We start from the raw sequence: 16,051 nt of genomic DNA, 5'->3' as shown, positions 1-16,051 counted from the left end.
CCCAGTTGTCTGCTCTCTGTGTCCATTTGCTGTGTGTTCTTCTGTGTCTGCTTGCATTCTTGTCAGCGGCACCGGGAATCTGTGTCTCTTTTTGTTGCTTCATTTTGCTGCGTCAGCTCTCCGTGTGTGTGGCGCCACTCCTGGGCAGAGTGCGCTTTTTTCACACGGGGCAGCTCTCCTGAAGGGGCGCACTCCTTGGGCATGGGGCTCCCCTACGCGGGGGACACCACCGCATGGTAGGCACTCCTTGTGCGCATGAGCACTGCGCGTGGGCCAGCTCTCCACATTGGTCTCAGGAAGCCCTGGGGTTGAACCCTGGACCTCCTATGTGGTATGAAAATGCTTTATCCATTGAGCCAAATCCGCTTCCCACAAACTTATTGTTATTCTAGCAATGGAAGAACTTTTACCACTGATGTGAAGAAAGTGGCCAACAGAGGCGCTGAGGGGAGGGAGAGAGAAAAACAGGTGTAATATGGGGGCATTTTCGGGGCATTGGAACTGACCTGTATGATGTTGCAATGATGGATACAGACCATTACGTATTTTGTCATAACTTACAAAATTGTGTGGGACAGAATGTAAACTATAATATAAATTATAATCCATGGTTAGTGGCAATTCTTCACAATGTGTTCATCGATTGTCACAAGCGTATCACATTAATAAAGGAAGCTGTTAATGTGGGAAACTGTGGGAGGGAGAGAGAGTGGGGCATATGGGAACCCCCTATATTTTTTATATAACTGTAGCAGTTTGATATGGTTATGAATTCCAAAAACAGATACTGGATTATGTTTGTTATTGAGCCTGTACCTGGGCATGATTGAGTTATGATTGGGGCTTTTGATTGGGTCATATCATTAGGGTGTTGAGTCCCCACCCACCAAGGCAGACAGATAAAAGGAATGGCAAAGGACAGAGTTAGGCTTTTAATGTTGGGAGTTTTGATGGTGGAGTTTGATGCTCAAGTCTTAAGCTGGAGCCCCAGGGAGAGAAACAGAGACTTTTGCCTGATAGTCTACAGCTGACCTTGTGAAGAAAACAGAGGAGCTGAGCCCAGAGGAACCCAGGAAGCCTGAACCCTCGCAGACGTCGGCAACCATCTTGCTCCAATATGTGGAAATAGACTTTGGTGAGGGAAGTAACTTATACTGCATGGCCTGGTATTTGTAAGCTCCAACCCAAAATAAATACCCTTTGTAAAAACCAACCAATTTCTGGTATTTTGCATCAGCATCCCTTTGGTTGACTAATGCAGTACATTTATGCAAACTAAAGATGCTTTAAAAAAATAAAAATAAAAGAAGATGCTCTAGGAAGTTGTCATGGACACCCAAGCATGCTCATGGTCATAAGAACATTTCCTCTGGATGGAACTGAAAGCTTGGCCTTAGCTAAAATCCTCCAAGTCTGAGTCATTTAAATTTATTGGCTGACAGTAGTTTTAAAGTAGAAATAAAATAATATTTTATCAATAGAAAGTACTAAAAAAATGGTTTGTTGGATTAATCTAGAGTGGCAAAATTACACAATTTGTCAATTTCATTCATTTTAACAAATAAAGTACTGAAAATCTGGAAAAAAATTGTATGTGGTCTTTTTATGATGGTCCTGCTGAATTTGCCTCTGCCAGCATTGACTGCTCTTAATAGTATCAAACTGAATCAAACAGACAGAAATTCTACCTAATTTAAAATAAAACAATGGCCAAATGTATCCCAGGAGTGAAATGAACTGAAACTTGCAATTCTGAATTAAACATTTGAAGACTATCTGTTGTATTTTATAGGGGAAAAAAATCAAGTTAATTTAGAATGTCTCGATGCCTTAGGAAATACCTACAACATAAACTAATGATACGTATAAGAAGCTAAGCTAGTCATTTGCAAAATATTCATCCCTGAACAGCTCATAAGTATTAGGATGCTTTCAAAATTCTTGATCTAAAGAAGAAAGATTGAGCCAATACACATTATCATTAGTGATGAACCTGACAGCAAGAGTGAGGCACTAAAATGGCAAGAAAAGATAAATGCAACATTTCTAAAGTCATACTTAACAAGAAAATAATTACCTGGCCTGGAACAATAGTATGTGTGAAAAGTTTATTCAGTTCCACTAGTTTATTGGGAGTGATGTTAAACTTCAGTGCTATGGAGTTTAGGGTATCCTGGCTTCCAGCCTGGAATAATCAAACAAACAAGAATCAATACAAAAAGCAAAAACAAAACAACTTCCTTTTTTGTGTCTTTATTTTTAGTTGTGGTAAAATATATATAATATAGAAATCATTTTAAGCATTAAAACTTCCTTTTTACAGACAAAGTTAGTCCATATGAGTAAATGAAAAAGTAATAGTTCCATCCAGATGTATCATGAAGAGGAAAGAGAATATGTTCTCAATTCTTGTGAAATTCACATAAAAGCAAAATTTTAAATGTGATTCATTTCTGGGCTCCCTCATCCTTCAAATAGACTTCTAAATTTGCACAACTGGGCACAACTTAGGAGTAGGGGTGAAGGTCCACGATATATAACAAAAAACCAAAAGAAGAAAAGAAATAAACATACGCCCAGTGCCCAGCAACATGGGAAATGGGGCTACTTTCTCCAGTGCAGCTGTCTGTCTGCTTCCTGTACCTTTCCTGAGCTACAAGTTTCTGGACAGTGCTTGGCCTATTAATGGCCATTTTCCCCACGCTCAGCCCAGGACCCGACACAGAGAAGACACTCAAGTATTTTACAAACGAACACTGTGGGAGGTAGGGAAATCGGAAAAGAAATTCAGATTAGCTGCAAATAATTGTGCAAAATTTCCCACAGCGTTATTCTCTAAAACCTGTGAGAGGTATACAAGAAGAGTACTTTTCTTTTCTTCTATAATAGGTGAGGATAGCAGGAAAGAGGGCAGCTGGAAACTTCACAATGAATGAGGTCCACCCGGAAAGAAATCTGCTGCCTGCCGCCATGTCAATAATCTGAACAGGCTACTTGGCCTGGGTCACCAGACAGAACGTGCTAGTGGCAGGTCACTCTGGTTAATGTCACTGAGAAGTCCCCAAAATCCAGCCCTGAGTCAGGGCTGGTGGCTGTCCCTATAAATAGAACTGGCTCCACCAGGTAAGCCTTGAATTAGGTGGTGATTTGAGGAAGCTGCAGGAGGATGTGGACTGCCTGGAGAGAAGGCGGAGACACCAAAATAAAATTAAACCCACCAAGTAGATAAACTATCTCAGACTAATCACAGGTTATAATTTAAAACACCACGGAAATAGCCTCAAAGCCTTCCTAGATATATATTTTTTTAAATCACTGAAAATGTAACAATATATGCCCTATCTTTACCCTCAGCAAAATTATCTGTATTAAAAAAATATTTTGTATATATTTTTCCAATATTATATATTTATACTACATATTGAATCCCAGGTGTTTTCAGTATTTAGAGTCAGTACAGAGTAAAATACAGAGTAAAAATACAGACTCTAGAGCCATACTCCTGTCACTTGTCAGCTGAGTGACTTTGAACCATTTGCTTAACCTGTTTCTCAGTTTCTTCAGCCATAAAACAGAGGTAATCATATTATCTGCTTCACAGCTTACTTCAGAGTAAGTAATCAATTAAATTTTCTTCCTATTTTTTATAAGCAAAGCTTGTACATGATACTGTGTATGCAGGATGCAGGGAAGGAGAAAAATGTTAACAACCTGGAGTTATTATAGAAAGGGTAAGACATACATATGGACCCCAAGAGGGATGGGGGTATCATTAAATATCTAAAACTAAGCCAGATTGCTTAAACCCCCCACAGCTCAGAAGCAACAGAAGTGATCCTACAGGCACTAGCTTTTTTCTCTAAATAGGAAATTTTATGAGTCACTTTTTATTTCTAATGACAAGCACACAAAATAACCTGCCACAAAAAACAAATCCTATAACATAAACCAAACAGGTGAGCACAACTGCATTATAACTTTCATCACTTGTTTCTATTCATTAATTAACTTGGGGTTTGATTATGACTCTCCCTGCCTCCTATACTCTGAGAAGCAACTCCTAGCAGACAGCATTGCTCATTTCTTTGCAGGGGCTGGTGAATCATGCTGCTGGATATGCACAGGTCTTAAGAATTATGGCTTTAAGGATTAATATTGCTATTAATGATAAAAAATTGGATCCAACACTTCTCAGTGTCAACTATGAGGTAAGGCACTGTGCTGAGTGTTTGGGGCATGAGCAATGTACTTCTGACACTGGTAATGTGAGATATCACCTCAAATCCTTTTTGGAAATGGCTGGGCCTGTAAACCACAGAGAAATGCCTAGTGATGTTCGCTGAGCACTGAGCACGAAATGCCTGTGCCAGGCTCTTCAGTGGGCTTCTGCAGAGAGGCCTGGAGATTTACTGTTTCAAAAAAAGCACCAGGGAGAGGGATCAGGTCTTCCTGCTTGCCTTACATAGAGCCTGGCATGAACCAGGAGTAACGCATATAAAAGAAAAACCATCTAGGAAAGATGAACAAACAGGTCTAGTTGGATAAACATTAAAATAACAATCACACTAATCAATCAATAATGTTAAACTGAAAAAACATGATTCTATGATAGAGTACAACGAAGGAAACTGGCCTAGATATGCAGGATGGTCCCAGAAGGTAGGAATGAATATGGAGAGGGAGGGGAAGCTGTCAGGGATAAAAGTTCTGGCTTAAAGAAATGTGTGGATGATAGAGCCACTGTGTTTCCTGGGAAAGGACTGCACACGGAGGTCCAAGTGCATCTGTTGAGTAAGCAGAGGAATACATGGATTTGGAACACAACAGAATGTCTCAGATGGGAACCTAAAATTGGGAGTCACTGGCATCTGAAAGTTAAGTCAAGCCACACATTGACATGAGAGTGCCTGGAGAGTAAGGATGGGAGACCAGTGACCTAGGACAGGTCTTGAGAAGCTTCAATATTATTGGAGACCCAAGAGGAAGGTAGCCAAGGGGCAGAATGTGTCAGAGAAAAACATCTGTTGGCATCAACAAACACTCGCATTGTTCTGTTCATACTTACAGTGTACTCCACAGTACCGTGGGGCTTCTGAACCACCATCTTCTTCTCTTTTTTATCATGTGTTTTGTTTTGATTGTCATCTGAAGGAAAAAATTTCATATAACTGAATAATTTCATTTTCAGCAAAGATAGTTAATTTACAATCTGGAAAACCCATTTTCAAAGTGGAAAAAAAAAAATGAAGACTAAGAAAAAAACCGACTAAGAGCACAAATAGACCACAGTCATAAAAACATTACTTTAGTCAAAGACACATGAATAAATGATTAATATTATCTGTAGTCAAACAATACAAATAAAAACAATGAGGTAATGATTTGCAGTTATTAAAAGTAATAGCTTGAAATGATGGTACATAATGAGGCTAGAGTAAAACCAGTGTAGTTGTGATATAAATGATGTATAATGTAAAACAGTATAGCCCTTTTAGAAAATGTTTTAGCAATATGTAACAACAGCCATAAAAGTATTCATTCTCTGACTCAGTCCTCCTTCTCTTAAGAATTTATCCTAAGGAAAAATTCTAAAGAGGAAAAATGCTCTATATAGAGCATATGAGTACCACAACACTATTTTTAACAATGAAAACCCAGGAACACTTATGTACCCAACAACATATTAAGTTGAAACAGAGATTTTTCTGTTTTTGCAGCTCAAAAATTGTCAACTATTGGCAGCTGTATATAATTCAAACTAACATAGTTAAATATACCTTGGTATATCAACTCAGCAGAATATTATCCAATATTATAAACTATAGAGACATACTAAAATGGCTAAAAATTTCAGTGGCAAAAGAAACATAAAACTGATGCTGCAACTTACATGTTATCATAAAAACACAAATTAAACCAAGGTATCACTTTATACCTAGTACCCTGGCAAAAATCAGAAAGCTGGATAATTCTAGTGTTGGCAGAGACATGAACTGCTACTAGGAATGTACACTGGTAGAGTCATTCCAGCAAATTAAGTATATTTCCCATATGACCCAGCAATCTATTGCAGAGGATCTCTTCTCCCAGGAGGCAGACACTCTTTGACTACTACAAAATGCCCTGCTTGAGGATGCTCACTGCAGCATCTTCTGAGGCAGTGAGGGCCGGAGGTACCACCCCTGGAATACTAGATCAAATCAGAAGTCAGAAGTACACACAGCACCGTGTTTAGGTCAAGAAAAACAGAATGGGATCTACAGAACAGTATCATTTACGTACATTTTAAAAAGATGCACACAGACCACTACACATGTTTTTCAAGGACACATACAAATAAAAGGCTATGCATTAAACACAACAGAATGGGGTGGGGTAAGGAGGGAAATAGTAGTGGGAAACAAGGACAGAAGGGGCTTTGTGAATAAACAACAAAGGATCCCAGCTGTGACCAGTGACAACATGCTACCATCTATAAAGTATTATTAAAGTATCATTACCTCAGCACTTTACATCTGAGGTCCTAAACACACACACACACACACACACACGCACACACACACACACCAACACCATTCTTCTACCTAACAAATGTGGGTAGACCAGATGAGAACTGAATGTTAACACAGAAACATGAAAATAGTTCATTCAGGTATGATTTTATCTGAGTTTTAATTTCCATTGTATTGTTTAAAAATAAAAACCAAGAGGAAAAATAAATTTAAGTAGGTGCTGCCATTAGAATCTTGTTCTAGTTGTTTGTATGTTTGAATCAGATCCCATCATAGAACAAGACATCCTAAAAATTCCTCTAGGCTCTAAAATAAAACCTCTTTACCTGCAGGAACCACATCTAAAATTACTCCAGGAAGGTGGGACTAATGACTATGCTTTTCAGATTTCCAAATTAGGAGAGTCTACACAGCCCACTCAAAAACCCAATCACATTATTTCCCACTCTCTTATGAAATAACAATTATAAAAACTCATTTACAGGGAAGCAGACTTGGCCCAATGGATAGGGCATCCGCCTACCAAATGGGAGGTCCACGGTTCAAACCCCAGGCCTCCTTGACCCGTGTGGAGCTGGCCCATGCGCAGTGCTGACAGGCGCAGTGCTGACAGGCACCCCTACACAGGGGTGTCCCCCGCGTAGGGGAGCCCCATGCGAAAGGAGTGCACCCTGTAAGGAGAGTCACCCAGCGCGAAAGAAAGTGCAGCCTGCCCAAAAATGGTGCCACACACACGGAGAGCTGGCACAACAAGATGACGCAACAAAAAGAAACACAAGATTCCCGGTGCTGCTGATAAGGATAGAAGTGGTCACAGAACAACACACAGCAAATGGACACAGAGCAGACAACTGGGGCAGGGGCGGAGGGTAGAATAAATAAAGAATAAATCTTTAAAAAAAAAACCTCATTTACACAATTCATGGGAGGTAAACAATAAATGTTAACACCCTTCTTTCTTTTTTCCTTCTAAGGAGTAAAATTTGTAATGGTTGTTTTGGGTCTGTTCCCATGGAAGATGGACACTCCAGGCTAACATTCCCAGCCATAGTCACCCATGGGGACCTTACACGTTCACTTTTCTTAACATCTTGGCTCTACTCTGTTTACTGCATACTCCTTCCCCTTCTCACTAGCACTATGAACAGCCTTGCTTTCAGAACTGCTTTTTTTCAGACCCTTCTGTGGGTTTTTCCTTCTTCTCTACCCTTCCATAAGCTGTACATTGATGGGGGGAGGCACTATTACGGGCCACCAACTCAAGAGCTTCCCTATTGCCCAGCTGCAAAAGAAAAACCTGAACCCTGCAGGATAAACTTAACTCAGTCCACCTGAATTAGTACAAACATCAAACTACATTTCATTGGCACAGGTGGGAAGGTTAAAAAAAAAAGTCAAAACATGGTAATATTACTAAAAAGAAAAAAACTTGGAAAAAAAAAGCCTTACTCCAGAGTGTAAGATGTTGAGATATGTGAGGTAAGGACCATGATGTGCCCAGCTTTGAATGCCCTGTGCCTTAATATTCTACCTGGTATGCATGGTTGAAGGAACTTCCCAACAGATATCAATCAGCCTGAGGAGTCTGGTTGTGTAGAACACATTGATATAACGTCACACTGACTGAATCGTATGCACCTGTCTACAAAAGCTACAAAATGAACACTATGTTTTACAGCGGACTCAATATAGAAAGAAATAACTGGCAAATCCTAAGGGTCTCATTTCATGATTGTCATACCATTGTCACACAAGGCCAGGTTTAAGTATTGCTTCCTAAACATTTGTTTGCAGCGGGCTTTAAAGATGGCTGGCTATGTGTCTCAGGAGTGAAGCTCTGCATGTCTTACCACGTTGCACTCGGCAGCACATGGTCCACAAAGCCCTGGAGAGTTTTCTGGCAGTGGGGAGAGGTGGGGAAAGAGCCCTGGGCTGCCGCAGAGCAGGGCTGCTCTGCTGGACTTCAGGACATGGCTCTAACTCCAGGGTTTCCGGCAAGGGCCCATGACACTTCCAAGGGTGGAACCGTCTCGTGATGACCTCTCCACATCTATTTCCAGCTCCAGCCTCCTCTGAGCCCTGGAAAGCTATTCAAACTCTGACCCTCCCCTTACTTACAGGAACTCAAGGCAAATGAACTGCCAAAGGGAAGAGTTGGCCAAGTGTTCCTGAGAAGCCATTCAGAGCAAAGAAATTGAAACTCTTACTGCCCCGCCTCTAAAATTAAGTCTACAGAGCTGGATTTTCCCAGCTCAATTAAGGAAGTACCTGTGACAAAATAGACAAAAATCCTAGAAGACTGAAATGCCGGCCCTTCAGCCCAGCCCACCTCGCTCTGCATAAATCCTGGAGGTGAGGGGTGCACTGGGGAACAGAGGGTGGTACACAGGTTGACCTCAACTCAGGTGGAACTGCTGCCCAGCCCACTGTCTTGCCTCCTTCCACTCGAACTCAATTGAGCCTCGAGATGTCCAGAACACAAGGCTCTTGGCTTCCAAATCTAAGGTCCTCGGGTACCAGTTTACTTAAAAAAAACTCCTCTCTCCCATGCACTGGGAGACCAAGAAAGCACCCCAAAGACTTGAGGCTTCCTTTTGTCATCCTCTTAAAGAAAACCTAATCATATACACTACACGTCTTACTAAACAAGAAGATGTAATTCCAGTGCAAATAACTGGAACATACATTTTAGACAGTAACTGGAAACTGCAGGTGTAAGATTTGCACAAAAATAGGCACATAACGCTGCCCTAAGATCTCCCCAGCTGCTTAGAGCTACTTACATCCAGCAATCTATGCCAAGTCAGCCTCTTCACACTCACTTCTAGCTGTTCTAGCACTGCCTGTGTGGCAGGTGCCGATGGCAAACCAGCTTCCAACATCTGCTTAAACTTGTTTCAAAAGTACCACCTCCCTCCAAAGCCTATGTGCTCAAGAAGTTTTTTTCTCAGGGCATTGCCACTCATGGCTTCTGAGAATCGAAGTGACCCCTGCAGCCTACAATCCACAAAGCGATCACCCATCAGCTCTTCCATGTTCAAAACAGCATGGAAATGTGAAGGCGTTTCATGCAAGAACCCCCAAATTATCTGAGAGGGAATAAAAAAGAACTTCTACACCTCCCTGTTCATGTATATTAATGCTGCTGTTCCTCAGAGCACAATCAGTAGTTCATAAAGACCAGGGGGCATGATGCCTTACAACCTGGAAGGGGCTGTTCTCTAATTTTTTATTACACAGAATTGGGAAAAGGCAACATTTTGCCCATGCCCTCTTTTAAGAGGAATATAAAGGAGAAAAGTCCTTTTTTGGGCAATTTTTAAAATATAAATTTAACTATTTTTGACTAGCAGATTTAAAATAACAAAGAAGTTGGCAACCAATACTACAATGACTGAATATTAGGCCAAAAAGGCAGTCAACAAAACCTCCAAAAGCTTTGAAAACAATGGTACTAAAAGTTGGCGTGAGTGTAATCCCTCTCACCGCTGACCCCAGTTGGGACAACCAAAAAGGTCTCCAGGCACTGCCAAACGTCCTCTAGGGGGCAGAATTGGTACAGTGGAAAAACACTGGGTTTGTAGGCGTGGAGACAAAAACAAGGTAGTCAGGCTAGACAGTTGATAAATGAAAAATGAAACTAAGGAAGGCTTAGGTTTGGGGAGAAAAGGAGTGTGGTTGATGAAAGTAGAGGGAGAAGTAATTAGACAGAATGGAAAACGAGTGTAGCTGTGAATGGACTGTACAAAGCCCAGGGCTGTGTAGCACAGGAATCCAGGGGTGGAAGATGGACGGTGGTGAGCAGGACAAACATGACAATGTTCTCTCATGAACTATACCACATGAATACTACTAATACAGGGTGTGAATAATCAGGTGGGTTGGGGTAAAGACACCAAATGTAAGATATGTACTACAGTTAGTATTTTGGTGATGCCCTTTCATAGTTTATAACAAATGTATCACAACAATGCAAGGTATTGGTGGTGGGGTGATGTATGGGACCACTGTGTGATGACATGCACATTTGTTCTGTAAGTTCACAACTTTTACTGTACACTTATTATTAAGATTTATTATTTATTTCTCTCCCCCCCCCCCCAGTTGTCTGCTCTCTGTGTCCATTCGCTGTGTGTTCTTCTGTGACCGCTGCTATCCTTATGAGCACCGGGAATCTGTGTTTCTTTTTGTTTTGTCATCTTGTTGTGTCAGCTCTCTGTGTGCGTGGCACCATTCTTGGGCAGGCTGCACTTTTCTTTCACTCTGGGCAGCTCTCCTTACGGGGTGCACTCCTTGCGTGTGGGGCTCCCCTACACAGGGGACACCCTGCGTGGCAGGGCACTCCTTGTGCGCATTAGCCCTACACATGGGCCAGTTCCACGCAGGTCAAGGAGGCCCGGGGTTTGAACTGCAGACCTCCCATATGGTAGGTGGACGCCCTGTCCATTGGGCCAAGTCTGCTTCCCTACACTTATTCTTTATATATGTGCGTGTATGTATGATATATTTCAATAAAATTTTACTTAAAAAAATGTAATGTCACAGAAGCCATGGAAAGAAAGTTAAATAGAGGAAGATGGAGTTGACCTGTCAAATGCTGCAGAGGGGCTGAGACAAGGAAACCTGAGAATGGGTCACCGGGAGATCATAGAGCGTTTCTGGGGTGAAAAGTAGGGAAACTGAGGGAGCCCGAGACAGATGATGTTGACCCTATCAGTAAAGTGGGGGTACAGTCATCTGCTAATATATAATGGGGTGACGGCAAGATATGAATAATGAAATTTTGAAGTGTTACTATGGAAAAATGTTTTGATAACGGGACTGTTAAGAAACAGCAATGAGAGTTCTTCCCAGAGGTGGCATCTCAATACCAGTGTGAGAGGCTGTCTAAAGACAAAACAAATGCACTGATGAAATGGCCTCCTGAGGATCTTAGGATCAGCCAAGCAGGGCATGGCAGCTGACGTCAGCCCAGTGGTGGGGGAGGGGCTGTAAGATGGAGGCGTAAGGAGAACGGCATCCTGGGGAACATGGCTGATGAGTTTCCTATTGCTGCTCTAACAAATCGCCATCAGTTTAGTGGCTTAGAGTTAAAAGTAAATGCAAAGTTATTCTCTCAGACTTCTGTAGGTTAGAAGTCTAATATGGGTCTCACAGGGCTAAAATCAAGATGTCAGCAGGGCTGACTTCCCTTCTATTCGCTCTAGGGGAGAACCTGTTCCCTTGCTTTTTCCAGCTTTTAGAAGCTGTCCACATTCCTGGGCTTTGTGCCACTTCCTCCCTCTTCAGAGCCAGTGACTGCATGCTGCCATCGCCGATTCTCTCTTCAGCCTCCTTTCACTTTTAAGGACTCTTGGGTTACAGTGGGTCCATCTGGATAAACCAGGAAGCCTCCTTAAGATCAGCTGATTAGCCTGCTTAAATGTCCCTTGCCATGCAGCCTAGCATACGCACAGATTCCAGGATTAGGAGGTGGACATTTCTGGAAGGGCCACTAGTATGTCTACCACAGATAGAGAAGAGATTAATGGGAAAAGACAGGAAAAGAAGTTGAGATTCAAAGAGGGAATATTTGAAGATTCGGATCTTGATCTCAGATGAGACTAGTGAGTGTGGGAGGGTGTTGGGTGATGGTGGTAAAGAAGGAAGCACTGATTAGATGTTCTGGTTCTGAAAAAAATGGGCAAGCATGAGAAAATACCAATGACTTTCAAACCGGAGCATCTGGTTCCTGTCACAGACCACTGGGGACCAAGTGAAGTCAGGACAGTGGTCATTATTCATTATTATACTTGAAAATAGAAACAGAAGAGAGAGCTGTGAATTCCCTGGATCTGGATTCCATAACTTCTACATACACCTAAAAGGACAGGCAATACAGTAAGGACCTGTTTTTCTATTGTTACCAATTATCTAAACAAATACAAACAGCACTTTTCCAAATGATCAGCTTTTCAAATTCCACCAGGACCCCATCTGCCCTGGTCTTATATGTACTCAGTGTGGGTGTTTCCCCTTTTTCCTCACTTCCCTTGAAAAATCAAGGCTTTCTGCTCCAAGTCTATATTAGGACAGTGTGAACATGGTGCACGGGGCTGGCAGTCCAGTGCCCTCAACCCTTGTCCAGGGCGGATGGTTTCCATGGCATCCAAATGAGGGGATTCAGAGAAGCAAAGTGGCATTTCTGGTTTATGAGTAGCAGGATCTGCTTCCAATGACAGACATATCCCTACACTGGGAAGTGCTGCCTCTTCTGTGAGAGCTTGATGACACTAGCCATGAAAGCAAGTCATGCACCATCTCCCTAACGTCTCCAAACACCTTTCTGATTAGAATTTGGTTTGGGGGTCAAAATAAACCAGGTTTTTCTATCAGCACTGACACTTTCTCATGGCAGTCTGATGTTACCTAAAATCTTTGTGGCTCAATTTTCTCATCTGTACATGAGAAACTACCTCATAACAATATTCAGAGGATTAAATGTGATGATAAACACAGTATTTATCTCAGAGCCTGGCAAAGACCAAGTGCTCGACAAATGCTATCAGAAATAGAGAGCAATGTGAAGAGTCTGTTAAAAGACTAGTAAACCACGGCCAAGAAGATTTAATTCCAGAACTGCCAACTGCCAGAGGGATAGATAACTTTTAAAAGGAGAAAAATCTTTTCTGAACAGTCCAATACCTGCCAAAAAAGCATCTGGTAAAACTAAATAGCCATTATTATTCTTTAAAGAAAGAACACTAAACCAACAAAAAAACCCAACTGTTAGAAAACTCAGAATAGAAGGGAGCTTCCTTACCATGATGAAGACTTTTTAGTTAGTCTGATATTCATTAGAAATATGCTTCAGAAAAAGCAACACAACCCCAAAGAATATATAACAAAAGCAATTTCCCCATGAAGAAACAATTTGAATGACTTCATGATGTCCTTTCTGGATCTGCGGGGGTTGGTTAATCACCCAAACACAGCCTGAACTAAGGCACCAGTGAGCCCTGCACACAGCTTTAGGGACGAAAGCTCCCAAGGTGTGCAGAGGGACGGATACCCACAGGCACTGTACAAGCTCCAGCCATTCCTTTTATCTCTTGTTGTGCTGTGGAAGGCAGTTCCTGCAAAGCTTGTAAGGCTTCTGGGCATGATAACTACCACTCCAGTAAATTAAACATGGAAGCAAACATGACGTGATGCAAAGCCAAACCACAAGTATGTAAGGTCATGAAAACCAGCTGTGTGGTAGGGATGAATGTACAAGTACTGCAGGCACACCGGAGACAGTCTGGAAATTCCAAGGATGAAGAGGCGATGCCCGGCACCTGTGCACGATTGTACACGGGGCACCCACCTGTTCATCAACGATCTCGGTCAAAATTAAGCACCACCCAAACTCCCCTCAAGCATCCTTGTGTAAACTGAGCTGAGCCCTTATATCAGAAACCAAAAGCAAATATTGAAAATTAAAAGTAATATCAGGAGATGCACTCTTAAGTTTTCATCAAGAATCTAGCACCATATGTGGTATTTATGGAGTAGATATTGAGTGAATGTGTACTGAATAAAAGGAAGAGAGGCCCAGGGGGATCCTTTATCCCTGCTAGGCAGACAAATAGTCAAGTTTCAGTTTGGAACATCTATAAACCTTATTTTTAATTTATCACAGCCTTAAAAACCAATGTGAGGTTGAGATGGGAAGTTTATGCTGTATATGTGTTTCCACAATTGAAAAGAGAAATAAAAAGGAGCAACAAAGGAAATAATGACAATTAAAGGCAATACATGATCCTGGATAGGATCTAAGAAGGGAGAGAAGGCGCAAAAGGACATTATTGGTGCATATGAAAAAACTATACACTGTAAGTTTTATATCAATGTTAAATTTCTTGAACTTGATAACTGTACTTAAGGTGGATAGATAAGTGAATATCTTTGTTCTTAGGTAACGAACATGGTAATAGTAAGTGTTCAAGGACCATGATGTATACAACCTACTTCAAGTGTCCAGAAAATGGGTTCATAAATAGAAAGACAAATAGATGGACAAATGATGGAGTAAATGATACAGCAATGTGGTAAAATGTTAAAATTGGTGATCTGGGTATCTGGGAGGTTAGGGGTACTTTGGAGCTCTCTGTATGAGGTTTGTATTATTTTTGTCCTTTTTTTAAGCTTGAAAATATTTCAAAATATAAATTTAAAAATAATAAAACAAAAAGTAAAACACTAACCAATATCAAAACAAGAATTCCCACTGTCTTGGTTTCTATCCAACTTTGTTCTATCATGTCTAATCAAAGCAACAGATAAGAGAGTTTAAATACTGAAAAAAAAAGAAATGAAAATTTGACTAGCAGACTGTTTATTTAGAATAGTACTATCATAAAAACGTCAGGAATTCATGAAAACTGTTCAGTAAGGTAGCCAGATACAAGTATCAATCACCTTCCTTGAAACTTGCAATAGAAATGTAATGGGAACAATCCCAGGTACAGTGGTATCAAGCTATAAAAAACCTAGGATAAATACAGTAAGACAATGGCAAAGTATGTATAAACGAAAGTAAAAAGCTTTACTGAGGTATGTAAATGGAAGCTTAAGTAAAGGGCAAGACATATAATATCCCTAAATATGAAATCTCACTCTTTTAAATACTTCACTTGCCCCTCAAATTAATTTTTAAACTAAATGTACCTTAAATAAAAAACATAAATCTTTTGGAGAAGGGAAACTTGACAGACTGATAACTAGGTTTCTCTTGAGGCATAAATATGTAAGACTATCCAAAATTATTTTTAAAAGAGAAATGAGGGTAGGAACACTCTCTTGATGTTACAATACTTATATAAAGCCATAGCAATTAAAACATTCTGTTGACATGGGAAGTCCATGGTTCAAATCCCAGACCTCCTTGGCCCGTGTGGAGCTGGCCCATGCGCAGTGCTGATGCGCGCAAGGAGTGCCCTGCCACGCAGGGGTGTCCCCTGTGTAGGGGAGCCCCATGTGCAAGGAGTGCGCCCCATAAGGAGAGCCACCCAGTGCGAAAAGAAGTGCAGCCTGCCCAGGAATGGCACCGCACACACAGAAAGCTGATACAGCAAGATGACGCAACAAAAAGAAACACAGATTCCCGGTGCCACTGATAAGGATAGAAGCGGTCACAGAAGAACACACAGCGAATGGACACAGAGAGCCAACAACTGGGGGGGAGAGGGGAGGGAAATATAAATATATATATATAATTAAAATAAAAACAACCAACATTCTGTTGAAATAACCAAAAAACAACTGAACTGAAGGAATTAAGTGTAAAATTAAAATGCCATTGTATTTCAGTGAAAAAAGGACGGTGCTTTCCATATATATTAATATATAACTTCATGTTAGAGAAGAGGCTTCACCTGAGGTCAATGACAGTCCTGGTCTGCTTTTCACCTAGGACAACTGGCTTTCCTTAATCAAAGACTCAGTTTCCCTGGCTGCAAAATGGTAATACAAACTGGGCCCTACAGAGATTTACTGTAGATAAAGCAATTGAAGGA

General features: G+C 41.1%; 1 protein-coding gene across 8 annotated transcripts in view; it reads right to left on the bottom strand.

Moving 5' to 3' along the window:
• The window catches only part of NCOA7 (nuclear receptor coactivator 7), a 168,810-nt gene that overhangs the window by 53,256 nt on the left and 99,503 nt on the right, over positions 1 to 16,051 (bottom strand). For all 8 annotated transcript variants that reach the window (XM_004469058.4, XM_058307389.1, XM_012529223.3 and 5 more), the window contains 2 exons: positions 5,066 to 5,145; positions 2,078 to 2,185 (listed from right to left, as the gene is read on the bottom strand). In XM_004469058.4, the coding sequence (XP_004469115.1) occupies positions 2,078 to 2,185; positions 5,066 to 5,145 (188 nt within the window). The remainder of the gene's footprint in view (positions 1 to 2,077; positions 2,186 to 5,065; positions 5,146 to 16,051) is intronic.

The sequence above is a fragment of the Dasypus novemcinctus genome, chromosome 11 (assembly GCF_030445035.2).
Source record: "Dasypus novemcinctus isolate mDasNov1 chromosome 11, mDasNov1.1.hap2, whole genome shotgun sequence".
Lineage (NCBI taxonomy): Eukaryota > Metazoa > Chordata > Mammalia > Cingulata > Dasypodidae > Dasypus > Dasypus novemcinctus.
Note: the sequence above shows the minus strand (reverse complement) of the source record. Positions and strands in the feature narration are given on the sequence as shown.